Source organism: Zeugodacus cucurbitae, chromosome 6, assembly GCF_028554725.1.
Source record: "Zeugodacus cucurbitae isolate PBARC_wt_2022May chromosome 6, idZeuCucr1.2, whole genome shotgun sequence".
NCBI classification, from domain to species: domain Eukaryota; kingdom Metazoa; phylum Arthropoda; class Insecta; order Diptera; family Tephritidae; genus Zeugodacus; species Zeugodacus cucurbitae.
This window is the reverse complement of record NC_071671.1, coordinates 41,850,840-41,868,348: the sequence shown is the minus strand read 5'-3', so window position 1 is coordinate 41,868,348 and position 17,509 is coordinate 41,850,840. Positions and strand designations below refer to the sequence as shown.

The 17,509-nt window shown below is 38.8% G+C and overlaps 1 protein-coding gene across 2 annotated transcripts in view; it reads left to right on the top strand.

Moving 5' to 3' along the window:
* Positions 1–17,509, top strand: part of LOC105219100 (putative uncharacterized protein DDB_G0282129) — an 85,753-nt gene that overhangs the window by 41,391 nt on the left and 26,853 nt on the right. For both annotated transcript variants that reach the window (XM_029044768.2, XM_029044765.2), the window contains exon 6: positions 12,795–13,443. In XM_029044768.2, coding sequence (XP_028900601.1) covers positions 12,795–13,443 — 649 coding nt within the window. The remainder of the gene's footprint in view (positions 1–12,794; positions 13,444–17,509) is intronic.

The window sequence follows — 17,509 nt, the reverse complement described above, 5'->3', positions numbered from 1 at the left end:
TACAGCTGGGTGGATGAAGCAACCAACGGTGCTATAACCAACTACCATGCTTCCATAAAATTTACGCTCATAGGCCAATAAAAACTGCATGGACTGAGTAAAATGCGAACGTGGCCATTAAAGTGAAGTACAGAGCCACACCTGTTGGGTATGCGTACATACGCGCGTATAAAGTTTGTAGTTATATTTGTATAATCACAAACACCAACACACCCAATATATGCCACATAGTTCACTCTAAATCATTTTTATAGAAAATCGTGTGACCAAAACAAATTTATTAGATTGCTGATTGAATTGTCACAACAAATTTAGTGTATAAGCGTACTGGTCGGTCACTTTGAAGTGTACATGGGCAAACTCAATACAATTTTTACATTAATAAACTTGAAAGTTAGCTACCGAAGTGTGTTGTGTATATAAACTTAAACTTTTATGTTAAAAAATATACAAGAATATATCCTTAAGTAAAACCCCAATGGGATTGGCATCCTATAATTTTTCGTATATCCATATATGTATGTATTTATTTTCCAAAGAGATTAATAAATATTAGTAAACTGCAATAATGTCAACACTTCTAGATCAACTACTACGTTGAGCCAATCGATGACAGCTACTTTTATACATGTCAATGACCACAGTTTTAATCACATTTAAGAAACTACTGCAATGGATAGACTTCGTTAGTGAAGATAAAACTTGAGTGGTGTGGTGTGGTCCACTGAAGTTAAAGTGTAAAATATAAAAAAACTTTGTTCCACGATTAAATGTTTTTAAAAACGTGGGAAATCTAATTGCAATAATGGCAAGACTATTTCCGCAAGCACCATTTTGCTGTTTTATGTAAAATATAGACTATTTTATTTAGCAATGAAATCTTTATTGGCTACAGAATAATAGTTCTTGGTTAGATTAATGTACCACTGCATAGTTCTTCTTTCTCTAGACACCGCTTACGCGGTTATAGCCGAGTCCACAACAGCGAGCCACACATCTCTCCTTTCGGCAGTTTGGCGCCAATTGGTAATAACAAGTGAAGACAGGTCCTTCTCCACCTGGTCTTTCCATCGAAGTGGAGGCCTCCCTCTTTCTCGGCTTCCACCAGCGGGTACTGCATCAAACACTTTCAGAGCTAGGCACTTTCGTCAATTCAAACAATATGACCTAGCCAGCGTAGCCGCTGTCTTCTATTCGCTGGACTATGTCTTTGTCGCTGAACAACACATACAGCTCATCATTCCATCTTCTGCGGTATTCGCCGTTGCCAACGTTTAAGGGACCATAAATCTTTCGCAAACCCTTTCTCTCGAAAACTCCTAGTGCCGTCTCATCGCATTATGACTTCGTCCACGCTTCTGCACCATAAAGTAGGACTGGAATGATGAGGGACTTGTAGAGTTTAGTGTTTGTTCGTCGAGAGAGAACTTTACTTTTCAAATGTCTACTCAGTCTATAGTAGCACCTGTTAGCAAGAGTGATTCTGCGTTGGATTTCAAGGCTGACATTATTATCGGTGTTGATGCTGGTGCCTAGGTATACGAAATTATCTACAACTTCAAAGTTATGACTGTCAACATTGACGTGGGAGCCAAGACGCGAATGGGCTGACTGTTTGTTTGATGACAGGAGATATATCGTCTTGTCCTCGTTCACCTCCAGACCCATATGCTTCGCTTCCTTATCCAGTCTGGAAAAAAACAGATCTAACGGCGCGGGTGTCGTTTCCAATGATATCGATATCATCGGCGTACGCCAGGAGCTGTACACTCTTATAGAAAATTGTACTTTCTCTATTTAGCTCTGCAGTTTGTATTATTTTCTCCAGCATCAGGTTAAAGAAGTCACACGATAGTCAGTCTCTTTGTCTGAAACCTCGTTTGGTATCGAGCGGATCGGGGAGCTCCTTCCCGATCCTGACGGAGCTTTTGGTGTTGCTCAACGTCAACTTAAACAGCCGTATTAATTTTGCAGAGATACCTATTCAGACATAGCGGCATAGAGGCAACTGCTCTTCGTGCTATCGAAGGCAGCTTTAAAATCGACAAAGAGATGGGTATTTTCACGGGTCTTTTCCAGGATTTGGCTCATGGTGAATATCTGGTCAGTTGTTGATTTTCCATGTCTAAAGCCACACTGATAAGGTCCAATAAGTTTGTTAACGGTGGGCTTTAGTCTTTCACACTTTCACACTCGATAGAACTTTATAAGCAATGTTAAGGAGGCTTATCCCACAGTAATTGGCGCAGATTGTGGGGTTTCCCTTTTTGTGGATTGGGCACACTGAGATTCCAATGGTCGGGCAAAGAAGCTGATGTATACACCCTATCAGCTCTTCGCCGCCGTATTTGAATAGCTCGACCGGTAATCCATCGGACCCGCCGCCTTGTTGTTCTTCAAGCGGGTGATTGCTGTTCTAATTTCTTCACGGTCGGGCAATGGAACAACTGGTCTATCGTAATCGATTTGGGAATCGGGTTCGCCTTCTCCTGGTGTTGTACTTTCACTGCCATTCAGCAGGCTGGAGAAGTGTTCTCTCCTCAAGCACTGTATACTCTGGTCATCAACAACTAGATCACCTCTGGGCGTCCTACAGGAGTGTGTTCCGGTGTTGAAACCTTCTGTTAGTCGACGGTTCTTTTGTAAAATTTTCGAGAATTACCGCTGTCTGTCAGCTTGTCAAGCTCTTCATACTCACGCATTTCGGCGTCTCTCTTCGCTCTTCAGCTTTCGGTAACTTTCCCATCCCGCTCGTGTTGCGGTCGATCGTAACGTTGCAAGGTAGGCAGTCTGTTTCCTCTCCACTGCGAGACGACAATCCTCATCATACCAGCTGTTTTTTCAACTTTTCCGAAAGCCAAGGGTTTCGATGGATTGGAGGGATTTTCTTATACTTAACTAGTACTACAGACAACCATATTTCGGGCCCGAGCGAAGTCGATCAGCATCAAGCCATTTGGCGATGTTTTGTCATGGAGGCTGAATTTTCCGACTGTTGTGCCAAATACACCTTCTTTACCCACGCTAGCATTGAAATCGCCAAGCACGATTTTGGCATGGCAGAGCTCATAGGTGGAGCGCAGAGTTCACTAACATAAATATCAAATAAAACATTGACGGAAGGAAAAAGATCGAGAACCTTTCAGTTTAGATAATTATTTTTAAGAAACATAACTTTGACATAGATATATAGATAATATTATGAGGTGTACACTGCGACCCATAGTCTATTGTGCCCTCCGTCTTAACGCATCAACTCATCTAACCCTATCCCGTTAAGGAATCTTAACAGCTATAATTTGACTTCTTCTTCTAGTAACTGCTGGGCAATGGTGGAGTAGATGCTCCGTTATCTCCGCTGCGAACTCGCAAATCTGTAAAGTTCTGTGGCACAGTGTCTCATTTTGTGTAAATGACATCTTAACCTACTGTGTCCAGTGTATACTGCCACCTATTGCCACAATTGTCCCTGCGTAGGGTGATGATTTCTTCGAACCGTTTCAGGTTGTACCCACTCAGGAATAATATGCAATGATGTATTCTATATATTTGCAGTCAGTGCCGTTCCCTACCCCGCTTTTCTACGTTCCTGAGCCCTTCTTTGGTGGCGTATGGGCCTACCGCAAAGATCTCAGGTTCTATAGGCTTGATTGTGGTCGCTCTTTTAGCCAGCTGATCAGATACTATGCCGTTATGGCCATATTAAAATTATCCGATTTCTCGAGGTTATCTTGTTAAGTTGTTCTCTGCATTCCAGTACCATTAACGATATGATTTCAAGTAATGAAATAGCCAATGGCTCTTGACGGTCTCTGGAGATGGCGATTTGTTCCCCGTTATAGTTTTTCTCTGACATAATCTCTGCGCCCTAACTAATCGCATTTACCTCGGCTTGAAAAATGCTTGGAAGGCAACCCATGGACACTGACTAATTTGGTTCTCGGCCCGATTCCTTTCGCTGTTTTCGAACCCTTTGTTCACCATTGTAGTGTGCTTTGTGCTCTTTAGATTGGAGTCTTTTCAATTTCTTTTATTGCCCAAAGTTATACTAAGCTTATTCACAAACAATGCTTAAATTTCTTGCAACCATGGCTCTAAATGACATTTCAAACGCTATACCCGTGGTTGTAGTAGGCCGGTACATTGCGACAAAGATCGTCATTAGCGTGCATCCCTTATCTACGAAGCACGAAGCTCAGGGAGAAGGTAGGGAGGAGTATTTTGTCCGAAGCTCTCAATTAACTCCAGTTTTCGTCTGCCGGACAATTTTAGCGTCTTTCAGGCAGTGGTGGCTGCCATTGAGGTAGCAGTAGACAAACTGCGGCATCCTTTAGATAGGTGTGTATTCACGCCGATAGCAAAGCGGCAATACTGTCCTTGACTTTAATGACACTACGCTCTAAGCTACTAAAGGAGTGTCTAACATCGTTATCAGCAGATTCAAACTAAAATGTAATCCGACTTATGTGGGTATCCTCCCACCTCCAAATCGCTTGAAACTGCTAAGCGGATCAGCTTGCAACGGAGAGGAAGCGTGTTTATAGACCGTTGTCCACTTGTGCTAGAGCGCTGGATTCACTGACTTCGAGCTGAACAACCAGCGCCTGTGCAATAGCGAGGTATTTCTGGCCTGCAGTGGATCGAAAACGGTCCTTCCAGCTGCTGTCCCTTATTAAGACTCAGCTCTCGGCAATCATTGGTATGCTTACTGGTCATTTTCCAATAGGCACACACGCGGAGAGGTTTGGAATCAAGCCAGATGCTAGTTGCCAAAGCTGTTTGGAGGAAGGCGAAGAGAAATCCAAGCACTTCCTCCTTCAATGTCCAGCATTCGCCAGACTTTGGTAAAAGCACCTGGTAGGCACCTCTTCGGCGAACCCAGTGAATTACTGGAATCGACATTAGTCGACTTAATAATTCTTTATAATAGAACCCAAGCGCTTTGACGTATCATAAGGGTCTTAGAGATCCGTCAGAAGTATCCGGGTATCACAAAGGACAGTCGAATCTGTCTGTCCAAGTGAGATTATCTGTATTTGCGGAGATCTACCCCTCAATCTAACCTGGCTGATGCAAATATTATAGAGATTTCTATTGAAGAAATTTCCAAGCTTAAGGTAAAATCAATTGAATAAAAATTTTTATCTTCATCATCATCGAGGACTTTCCTATTATAGAATAAATTGTTAGTTGGAATCCAAAAACCTGCTGACCAAATAATAATATTTGACGCCGTGTAAAGCATCAAAAGCTATTCTAGTATGGAACCCAAGTTACATTAGCGTTTTCTCGGAAAACTTGTCGAGATCATCGAGTTAATATTTCGTCAGAATGTTATTTAGTTCGCTTGATTGCTTTAGAGCAGCTAAAATGGAAAAAGCCTTAACCAGCTGGACATTCTAGGAAACACTCATGGCCACTGACTATTTGTTGAGGTCAAAGCTTCAAATATTTTAAATGATTTTTTGCATCCGTTCGGGAGCTGTTGATACCAATTACTAAGTGTCAGAGTGTTGGCAATTACGCGGAAAAACAGGGAACGCAAAGGAGTACGAGCAACAAAAACTTCTGACAATCACAGCGAATACCAGATTTCCACGTACACAACATGCGTGTAATTAAATTCCGTAACTCATGGCACTATTTTTAGTCGCTGTTGCAGCGCTCTTAACTCAAGCGTCAACAACAACATGCAACAGCAACAACGGCACAACTATCAAACCGCCAACCGCAGTGGCATACGTCGATTGACTAATTTGGTTTGTTGTACGCGCAATCGTGCTAATTTTGTGGGACGGGTGAAAGGGGGGAGGAGGGGTTCGAATGCAAGTTCGCGTGCGTATAATGGCGATTACTCGCGAGTGTGTGTGTGTGTGGGAGCGTGCTTAATGCCCTTTGTTGCCACTGAAATTGCAACAACATTGGTAGATCGCATGAGTGCGTTGTTGTTGTTTTTGTTGTGCAACAACACTCACGTTAATAGGCATACAGACATACACACAACCACGACAATATTGCGTGTTGCTTAGTTAAAAGTTGTCCGCACTCGTGAATTGAACTGCGTCGAGGCTGCTTTACGGCAATTTGCTGCATGAGAGGCGCCGATATGGAAAGTGCTCGTGGTTTAAGCATACTTTTGGGAGTAATGTCATGTGTGCGAGAAAATTGATGAGCAGAAATGCGGCCTAAGAGGCAGCAAAGCAGCTAGCGAGTACGCATACAGTTATAGTTGATGATTGCTGCTGTTTATTTGCGTCACGCTTATGACAGCCGATTGCTTTTGTTTGCGAGTGTGCATGTATTGCCATTATTTTCAGTGTTAAACGCTAATAGCCTCATATGTCAGGAGCGCTCATATACATACATATGTATATACATATGCTTATAATATTTCTGTTTTTGCTGATATGCATGGTAGCGTGAAATGAGCTTAGCGATTATGATCTCGCTCTTGTGAGTTTTATTCAACTCACATGTATATGCCGCTGCCTACTTCCTATATATTCTGCTACATACATACATATAGTAGGTGTTTGTAAATATAGTATGATATTATGTGGATCTCAGCGCAAAAAATAGGTTGCGGGTCTGCGAACAGCCGACGAAACTCATAAATCATCAGTTCAAAAATTAAAGTAAATTACTGACAAATACACTGCAAGAATTCACAGTTAAGTTCTTTAAGTCATTTTTAAATTATGAAAAGAGTAAATAATGGCGATGTTGTGATCTAAATTTTGTTCAAATTGGTCACCTAGTTTGTGAGATTAAAATTTTCTTTGATTTAAATAAAATTGTTGGCGTTATTTCTCAGGTGGTTATCGCATTTTTGTAGTTCCCATTATTGTTGTGTTTATTATTCGATATTAAGCAGACAAAGTACATATCTCGAAACTAAAACGTCTCACCATACTCTTGAATAATAAATAAGCACACCAAAAAACAAGTAAGGAAAAGCTAAGTTCGTGTGCAACCGAACATTTTTTGCTCTCGCAATTTATTGATATAGTTTTTTTTTTAAGATAACACACAATTTGACCCATATATTCGGCATAAAGTCCAATAGAAAAACGAAAATCATCATATATAGTATGTGAGTGCTGAGGTAATTCCTGTACTGATTTCACTATATCACGTTTAATCACCAATATACATTATATCTAAGATTATATGCTTATTTAATTTGGATAAGATATATTCGTATTTTTGAAAATCCTATAATTAGGTATATAAGAGCTAGGGGAAGTTATGACCCGATTTTAACTAATTCTGTTACAGAGACACACTATTAGAAGCAAAAGATTTCCTCTGAATTAAATTAAAATACCTGAGAGATTTACCGAAATTCTCGGTGATAAGTTACCATGGGGCACTGAGTTCTTCATATTCGATATCAGGGGCCTTGAAAAGTCATGGTTCGATTTTGACAATTTTTCCACAAGTGATGTCACAGCTCAAATACAGTATTTGTGTAATGTTTTATTCCGCTATCTTCATTTGTTCCTAATGTATATATGTATTATAAAGTGAACGAATCAAAAGAATTCAAAATTGAGTTACATAGGAAGTTGTCGTGGTTGTGAACCGATTTCATCCATATCCCACATGTGTCATCAGGGTGTCCAGATAATATTATATAACGATTTTTTTTTGAAATCTGTCGAATAGTTTTTGAGATATGGTTTTTGACCCATAAGTGGGCGATGCCACGCCCATTTTCCATTTTGCAAAACAATCTGAGTACAGCTTCCTTCCGTCATTTTTCTGTAAAATTTAGTGTTTCTGACGTTTTTCGTTACCGAGTTAACGCACTTTTAGTAATTTTCAACATAACCTTTATATGGGAGGTGGGCGTGCTTATTATCGGATTTCAATGGTGTATGATGTGGTACGTAAGGGAACCGACTGCAGAAAGTTGTGTTTATATAGCGCCATTGGTTTGCGAGATATATACAAATAACCGATTTGGGGGCGGGGTCACGCCCACTTCCGCATTCCGTTATAAAAATAACATCCAAATGTGCCCCTTCCTAGTGCGATCCTTTATTCCAAATTATATTATTATAACTTTATTTATGGCTTAGTTATGACACTTTATGTATTTTCGAAAGCAACCCTCTCATGGTCTCAAGGAATATGAGTTCCACCTTTCATTAAGATATTACAAATTTTACTCAAGTTATCCGTTGTAATTGAAAAGTAAATTCCTCTGTCGACGAATCAAAATCAAACTCTACAAGTCGCTTATCATTCCCGTCTTGCTTTATGGTTCTGAAGCGTGGACGATGTCATAATCCGATGAGACGACTCTTGTGGTTTTCGAGAGAAAAGTTTTTTGCAAGATTTATGTTCCTCTAAACATTGGCAACGGCGAATACCCCAGACGGAACGATGAGCTGTACGATTTATACGACGACATTAACATAGTTCAGCGGTAAAAAAGACTGCGGCTACGCTGGCTAGGTCATGTTGTACGGATGGATGAAAACACTCCAGCTCTGAAAGTGTTTGATGCACTACCCGCTGGAGGATGCCGCGGAAGACGACGACCTCCACTCCGATGGAAGGATCAAGTAGAAAGTGGCTTCACTTAGTGTTTCCAGTTGGCGCCAAAAAGCAAAAAGGAGAAACAAGTGGCGCGTTCTGGTGGACTCGGCTATAATCGCTTAAAGCGGTTCCCATGTTAAAGATATACATATACTATATGTGCACGTTTACTTGAAAAAAATATTAATTCTTTTTATACTCTCGCAACAAAGTTGCTAAGAGAGTATTATAGTTTTGTTCACATAACGGTTGTTTGTAAGTCCTAAAACTAAACGAGTTAGATATAGGGTTATATATACCAAAGTGATCAGGGTGAAGAGTGGAGTTCAAATCCGGATGTCTGTCTGTCCGTCCGTCCGTCCGTCTGTGCAAGCTGTAACTTGAGAAAAATTAAGATATCTTGATGAAACTTGGCACACTTATTTCTTGGAACCATATGAAGGTTGCTTTCGAAGATGAGCAAAATCGGACCACTGCCACGCCCACAAAATGGCGAAAACCGAAAACACATAAAGTGCCATAACTAAAGCTATAGAAATAAAATTTGGTACAAAGGATCGCACTATGAAGGGGATATTCGCATATAATTTTTTTGGAGCAGTGAGCGTGGCCCCGCCCCCTACTAAATTTTTTGTACATATCTCGTAAACTAATTAAGCTATATCAACCAAACTTTCTAGTAACGTTTATATTAGGCACTACCTTATACATTCCAAAAAGGAAATCGGATTGTAACCACGCCCACCTCCCATACAAAGGTTATGTTGAAAACTACAAAAAATTCTTTAATTCAGTAAGGGAAACAACAGAAACCTTAAATATCAATATAAAGAAGGTACAGAAGGGCTCCACCCAAATTGGTATACAAAATTTTAAGTGGGTGTGGCTCCGCCCACTTATGGGTCAAACACCATATCTCCGAAACTACTCGACCAATATCAATGAAACTTGGCTGGTATTATTTTTCTTGCATCCGAATGATATGTTGTGAAAATATGCCAAATCGGATCACAACCACGCCTACTTCCCATATACCAGAACTTTGAAGTCGACCTGAATAGTTTACTTTACAATATATAAAGTAAGCACTAGTGAACAGAACTTTGCATAAATACTGGATTTATACTGTGGCAGGCCCTATCTAAACATTGGACCAGAAATTTTCAAGGCCCCATATATCGAACATGAGGACCTCGGTGCTTCTAACCTAATAATAGGTTTTCCAACTTTCAGTGGACTTTATACCATATATATGCCGAATATGTGGGTCAAATTGTTTGTTATATTAATAATATTAAAAGAGTATAAAATGTTCGGTTACACCCGAACTTAGCCGTTCCTTACTTGTTATTACATATCATTGAGCTAACAAAAATTTGAGTTGAGAAAATATGGTTCTTTAAAGTTTTGTGTGATAGATGGGAAGCAAAACAAACAAAGTACAAAATCGTATTTTTTGCATGTTGTATTTCGTCACATCGCCTCATATTTGCGATTGGATTTAGATAGTGACTAGTATGTCATTGCACAGGACCTCAGAATTTCTACGATGAGCTCGGCAAAGGATCATCTAAAATATCGTTTGAAGGAAATCTGCTAGATTGCAGTAAGTATTGATTCGCCTACCATTTTCAAGCACAATTTCACATCCGGCTTTAATTGATGCGAGTATACATTATCAAGAATTCCACCTTCATTTTCATCATCATCTTGCCCACTAACATTCCCATCTTGAAAGAGCGGCTAGATATAGAGTACCTGGATACTGGTTGGAACATAATTCTTCTAAAAAATCCAGTTCCAATTCAAATCCAATCAAGAATTTTCATAATCCACAAGTTACAACAGAATAATAAAACACAACAAACAAATTGAACTTATACCAGTGGCCTAGCCTGTCTGGCGTTGGCATATGGACTCATTGAAATATAATTTTTTTATAAAAAGCTTATCAAAACTTATTTTATATTTCAAAAAATTTTGTTGAAAAAAAATATTTAAATGTGGATGTCTGCAATTTACTAAAACTCAATTGAAGTTAAATTCCTTTCACCTAAACATGGTACTGTTTCTCTTCGAGCAAATGCATATAGTACAATAACTTGAGAACCCTTAAGAGAACATATCTTCATTCATAATGTTGTAGTCCTGCAATAGTGAATTTAGTGCTTGTCTAATCTACGTCAGTTGCGATTAAAACATACCAATATTTACAATACTCATCATTAATAACATTGTCTTTTTATACTCTCGCAACAAAGTTGCTAAAGAGAGTATAATAGTTTTGTCCACATAACGGTTGTTTGTAAGTCCTAAAACTAAACGAGTTAGATATAGGGTTATATATACCAAAGAGATCAGGGTGGCGAGTAAAGTTCAAACCCGGATGTCTGTCTGTCCGTTCGTCTGTCCGTCCGTCTGTGCAAGCTGTAAGTTAGCTGAAGGGGGATATTTGGATGTAATATTTTTGGGAAAGTGGGCGTGGCCCCGCTCCCTACTAAGTTTTTTGTACATATCTCGTAAACTACTAAAGCTATATCAACGAAATTCTCAGGAGTCGTTTTTTTCCATATACAGGCATTTCCTTATATGTATAGTAAAAAAATTTTAACCACGCCCACCTCCCATACAAAGGTTACGTTGAAAACTACTAAAAATGCTTTAATTCAGTAAGGAAAACCAATAGAAACCTTAAATTCCATTATAAAGATGATACAGAAGAGCTAGATTTAAAATAGTATATAAAGTTTTAAATGGGCGTGGTTCCGAAACTACTCGACCAATTTCATTGAAATTCGGTTTGTTATATTTTCCTCGCATCCCAATGATATGTTGTCCAAATCGGTTCACAACCACGCCTACTTCTATCTATATACCAGAACTTTGAAGACGATCTGAATCGTTTACTTTACAATATATAAAGTAAGCACTAGGTATTGGAACTGAACTTTGCACAAATACTACATTTATATTGTGGCATCGCCCTTCTAATAATCGCCGAAATCGGGCCATACATTTTCAAGGTCCCATATACCGAATATGAGGACCTCAGTGCTTCTAATGTTTTTTTACCGAAAATATTGGTAGGTCTCTCAGATATTTTGAAGAAATTCGGAGGAAATATCTGTATTTTAATAATATGTCTCCATGCCTAAAATACATGAAATCGGGGCATAATTTCACTTAACTCCCATATACCTAATATTAGGGTTTCCAACATTCAATGGACTTTGTACCATATATAAGACGAATATGTGGGTCAAATTGTGTTTTATATTAATGAAATTAAATAATTAAATTGCGAGAGTATAAAATGTTCGGCTGCACCCGAACTTAGCCCTTCCTTGCTTGTTTTTATTTTGAATGTGGTAAAATGGATACCGGATGCCTAACTTACAAGGGACCAGGTACCATTCTTTTTTATGTTACTAAAACCTATATATGAAAACTTTCCAACTAATTACAAACATGTAATGTAATTTTTGACAGTTAATTCAGATTTAAAACTTTCGGAATAGAACAATGTTTTATAAAATTTGTTAAACAGATTGGTAGTATTAATAAATAATAAATACATACACATTTTATGACAACAACATGATTTTATTTCCTCTAATTGACGAACTTTATTAAGTCAGATGTCTAGAAAAAATCTCAACTCGGCTGACCTTTTGCTTCTGCTTTTTCCGGACTATTAAAGCTTTCTAAAAGTTTAATCATTTATGGATTTAATCGTGGAAATATCACAAAATAATATTGTTCACTTAAAGGGGATCTAAATGCACGACTACCTCTAACTTTTCCATTTGAACACCTACTACTTTAATCTTGCTAAAGAAAAGCATTTGTTATAATTTAATGAAAACTTCTATTCTAAGTTCACTTAATGTTAATTTCATCCACTACGAATAATTAATAGCAATACCAATAAAATTGTGTTGCAAAAGGCTTTAGCGATACTCAGAGCAACCCATTTCATTAGAATTCAATTTAAATGCATTAAGATTTAATTTCCAATAAGCGACAAATAAATTCAGCCAACGTAACAACCACACACACACACTCATACTATCGTTGACCCATCTTTTCCACTCGCTTGAGGGTCAAAAAGCACTTAATGTCTACAATCGTCATGCCAACGCGTCGTCGCACAAAAGTTTTCACAAAACTTTCCCGGGCACTTAACACAAATACGAAAATCCCCGCCATTTACTCAGCACATTCTCCTTTTGATTCTCCCGTTGCAGGACAACATAGCGGAACTCCGGCAGCAGGATGTGTTTAATCGCGAAAGCAGCGAAGAAGATCAGGATGACGCCTTCCATCGCTGGCTCACGTCCACCGAAATTAACGCCAACAACAACAACAACAGCAGTAATAAGAACAACACAAACAGCAACACTGATAATAATAACAATTCTATGGATTTAGAGAGCGCGACACCAGCACGTCGCACAGATTTGTTAGGTCTCGCCGGGACACAAACTATTAATGCAACGACCGCAGCAAAAACAATAAACGACACGCATGCAGAGTCGAAGGGCGCGGACGGTGGCGGTGGCGCTAGTGGCAGAAATAATAATAATAGCAAAATTGATAACGTTTACTTTCGCAGTTCCTACAATGACTACAGCAGTGAGTACAATGGCAGCGTGGTGAATATCGATATATTGCTCACCACGGCGGATGAGCAACAGCAAGCTCAACAGCAGCAACAGCATAAGACCGATTTGATTACGCAGTCAAGCAGTAATTCACAGCAGGCGACAAGAGACGGCGGCATAGCGGCAGCAGTTAGCAACAATTCCAGCACCGTGCCGCCAAGATATGCAATACCAACGATACCAATTCTTGGCTATGATACGAGGAATCCGGACCATCAGTGCAATGTTATGGGTAAGTCAAGTCTCAAATATGCGTGTTTGTGTCCACGCATGTGCATTAGGGTGGTTCGAAGGAGTTGTCACGTTTCATAGAGGTCAAAGGCGAAGAACTTTGAATTTTATGTAATCCTTGATACATTTCAGCAGCACCCTAATGTACTTACAATATGTTTATATACATTCGTTTCAAATGCTCAATTGAATTTCAATGCGATTACCATGCGTATCGGTGGCATTTGTCAACTCAGCTGCCGCTCCGATACAAATATATTCAATTAATAGTTAAATTAATCGATTGGTGTGTCTTAGCAAAGTTACGCACAAAATTTGTGTATTAACAATGCTTTAATTATAGTTAATCTGAGTTCAGAATATCTAGAATTCTTAAATTAAACTTCTCCCATTTCTCACTGAAATTGGACGCCTCAACTAGTGTTATTTACACTTCTCTTACAACTTTAGCAGATGTGTTCACAAAAAAATAAAAGTTTAGATAAATAGCTAAAATTCATGAGACATTAAGATCGGTTTACTACCTGGTACGATTTCGAAACATATTTGAAAAAGAATAAAGACATTATTAATTTAATCTTTACAAAAAGTTCGCGGCCATTATACGATATATCAGACCAAAGGTTTTATGTCCCAGTGTAAAAGAATTTTTATACTGTCGCAACAACAAAGTTGCTAGAGAGTATTATAGTTTTGTTCACATAACGGTAGTTCATGTCACCAAGAAATTTCTATACTCTTGTAAGATGTTGTACAGAGTATAATAATTTAAAACAGCTAACCACAAATTTAACTATAAAAGTAAAACTCGGTACAAAAGAGCACACTACGCGGGTCTTCTTTAATGGCATTTTCATATGAGAGTGGATGTGCCCCGCTCCTTATTAAGTTTAAATATGAAATCGAAATATAAACCGAAGTCCCTGAAAAGAAAAATTTCTTCATTATCTCGTGATACGATATGAAAATGGGATAAATCAGTAAATTGTATAGAAAAAATTATATGAAAGAAACTAAGGTTGTTTGGGTGACATCGGTTCACCACCACGCCTACCATTCAAATGATTTTTTCACACCGCTTACGCGGTTATAGCCGAGTCCACAACAGTGCGCCATTTATTGGCAGTTTTGGCAGTTTAGCGCCAATTGGTGAAGCAAGGTCCTTCTCCACTTGATCCTTCCAACGATGTGGAGGTCTCCCTCAGAGGGTACTGCATCAAACATTTTCAAAGCTGCAGCGCGTACGGCCATTCGAACAACATAATCTAGCCAGCGTAGCCGATGTCTTTTTATTCGCAGAACTATGTCTATGTCGTCGTATAACCCGTATAGCTCATCATTCCTTCGTTGGCGGTATTCGCCGATGCTAATGTTTAAGGGACCGTAAATCTTCCGTAAAACCTTTATAATGAAAACTTCTAGTGCCGTCTCATCGGATATAGACATCGTCCACGCTTCTGTTCCATAAAGTAGGACGGGAATGATCAGGGACTTGTAGAGTTTGGTTTCTCTTCGTCGAGAGAGGACATTACTTTTCAATTGCCTAATCAGTCCAAAGTAGCACCTGTTGGCAAGAGTGATTCTGCGTTGGATTTCGAGGCTGACATTGTTATTACTGTCAACACTGGTTCCTAGGTATACGAAATTATCTACGATTTCAAAGTTATGATTGTCAACAGTGACGTGGGAGACAAATGCGAGAGAGGTCCTTCCCGATTCTGACGGGGGTTTTGGTGTTGCTTAACGATAGCTCTCGCATTCGTATTAGTTTTGCCAAATTCATATATCACGGCATAGAGGCAAATCCTTTTCATGCTGTCGAAAGCAGCTTTAAAATAGACAAAGAGATGGTACGTGTCGTGTCTCTTTTCACGGGCCCTTGCAAAGACTTGGCGCATGGGAAAGATCTGGTCAGTTGTACATTTTCCAGGTCTAAAGCCACACTGATAAGGTCCAATCAGTTTGTTTACGGTGGGCTTTAGTCTTTCACACAGTACGTTCGATAGAACCTTATAAGCGTTGTTGAGGAGGCTTGTCCCAAGGTAATTGGCGCAGATTGTGAGGACTCCCTTCTTGTACACTTAGATTCTAATCGTCGGGCATGATTTCTTCCGACCATATTCCGCAAAGAAGTCGCTCAGCCTCAGCCATTTGGCGAGGTTCCATCATGGATGCTGAATTTTCCGACTGTTGTGCCAAAGACACCTTCTTTACCCACATCGTCCTTCTCCTCCGTCGGGGCGTGGGCGTAAATAAGCGATATGTGGACTTTTGCACATGACTCCATCCTGTTGTTCACATTACAATATATAAATCAAGAACCAAATACTGCTATAGAGGTGTAGGATCGCTCACCTATAACTAGTTGAAATCGGAATATAACTTTTCTAGGTCATAAATACCGAATATGAGGACCTCAAAAATATCCGTAAATATTTCCGATAATTAAAAAAAACCAGAGAGAATATAGGTTGTATTTATTCTAGCAATATATCTCTGTTCCGAAAATGAGTAAAATCGGGTCCTAACACCCTCTAGCTTCCATTTTACTAATAAAAGTAGTAAAGGTGAACTTATACCGTATATTTCGGTTAATACAGTGATCCCACTTAAGTGCCCTCCCGTTTAAGTGCCTTTGCAGCTTAAGGGACCATATTTTGCGGCACCGTTGTTTTCCTCTAAATTTACATATAAAATTCCCCGGTTAAGAGTCTCCGCTTAAGTGACTGTAATATTTAAACCACAAACACAACCTTTTCATATTTTTGACATTTAAGGCGCTGAGTATTGTCAAAAGGAAAACATAAACACAGTTTTGTAATGTTTTTTTTTTATATTTATTGTTATTAATAAGTATTTTTGTTATTAATAATAAATAAATGTGATTTTTATTCTAAAAGAAAAAATATTAGATCGAAATATTTGAGAAAAAGCTTGGTAAGTACCTCGATGCACTTGAGCGGGATTAATTTAAGTGCCTTTTTCGCTTAAGTGTCTCAAAAGTCTTGCATGTTAAGAATGGGGCACTTAAGCGGGGATTACTGTATGTTAAATATTTTAGCAAAATTAAGTGAACATATAATCCGGGATATAATGTAGCTTGGCGGCAAATTTGGGTAACATTGTTCCAGGAATTACCCAAGTAATTAAATGAGATCAGTCTAAGAATAAATCATTGCTTTTTTATAATTAACATTACAATGTTTCCAGAAACTTTTAATCATCTCACGAAACTAAGTGAAGGCACCTAAAGTTTACTCAGGCATCTCAAAGCCTGTGTTGTAACCATGTGGAAAAATAATTGAATTCATTTAAAATCTAGAGTTTACATATACTCTCGCACTCAAAACAAATTACAATTCAACTGACGTATTCATTACCAAATAATTTAAAAATTTCACTTTTCGACGCACCCCAGAGTTCAAGGAAAAAATTTTTGGAAAAGTTAGTAAAACCTCAACAAAAAATTGTGTCAAATGCTTTTGTATGAAATGTCGACATTTGTAATTTTCTAATAACATTGAGGAACAATAACAAGGCATTGCTTTTGGTAAGACCTCCGTACAAAGACTCTTTTTCGGTGGTTTCATTTTCTGGTTCTGCACTAAACGTTTTACTAGAGTAAATTGCATGAAATTTATACGGTCGTATATACTTATAAATATATACACGCGGAACTCTTGGTTATAATTTAGCAGAGAAAAATTGTTTGTATGTATTTAGTTTGAAGTTGAAAGGCTCGCGCAGGCAGCAAATGAGTTCTTGGCACTAAAAAGGTGGGAACAAGCGAAACACACTTTAAAAGCAAACAACAACGACCTTGAACTGCGAGCAGTGCCAAAAACTGCTCGCTGCAATTGGAAAGCGCTCAGCGGCGCGTGGGCAAAATTATGTTCGTTTGTGTTTGTGGTAGTAATTTCAGCACACTCCTTTTGAGTGCTTGGAAGTTAACTGCCGTCCACTTGAATTTCGCCGCGCCAGCTACTAAGCGTTTGAGGAGTGAGGTTTACGAACCGAAAGTATATTGAAGCGACAGCCTCTCCCTAGAACCACGTTATTAAATTGCT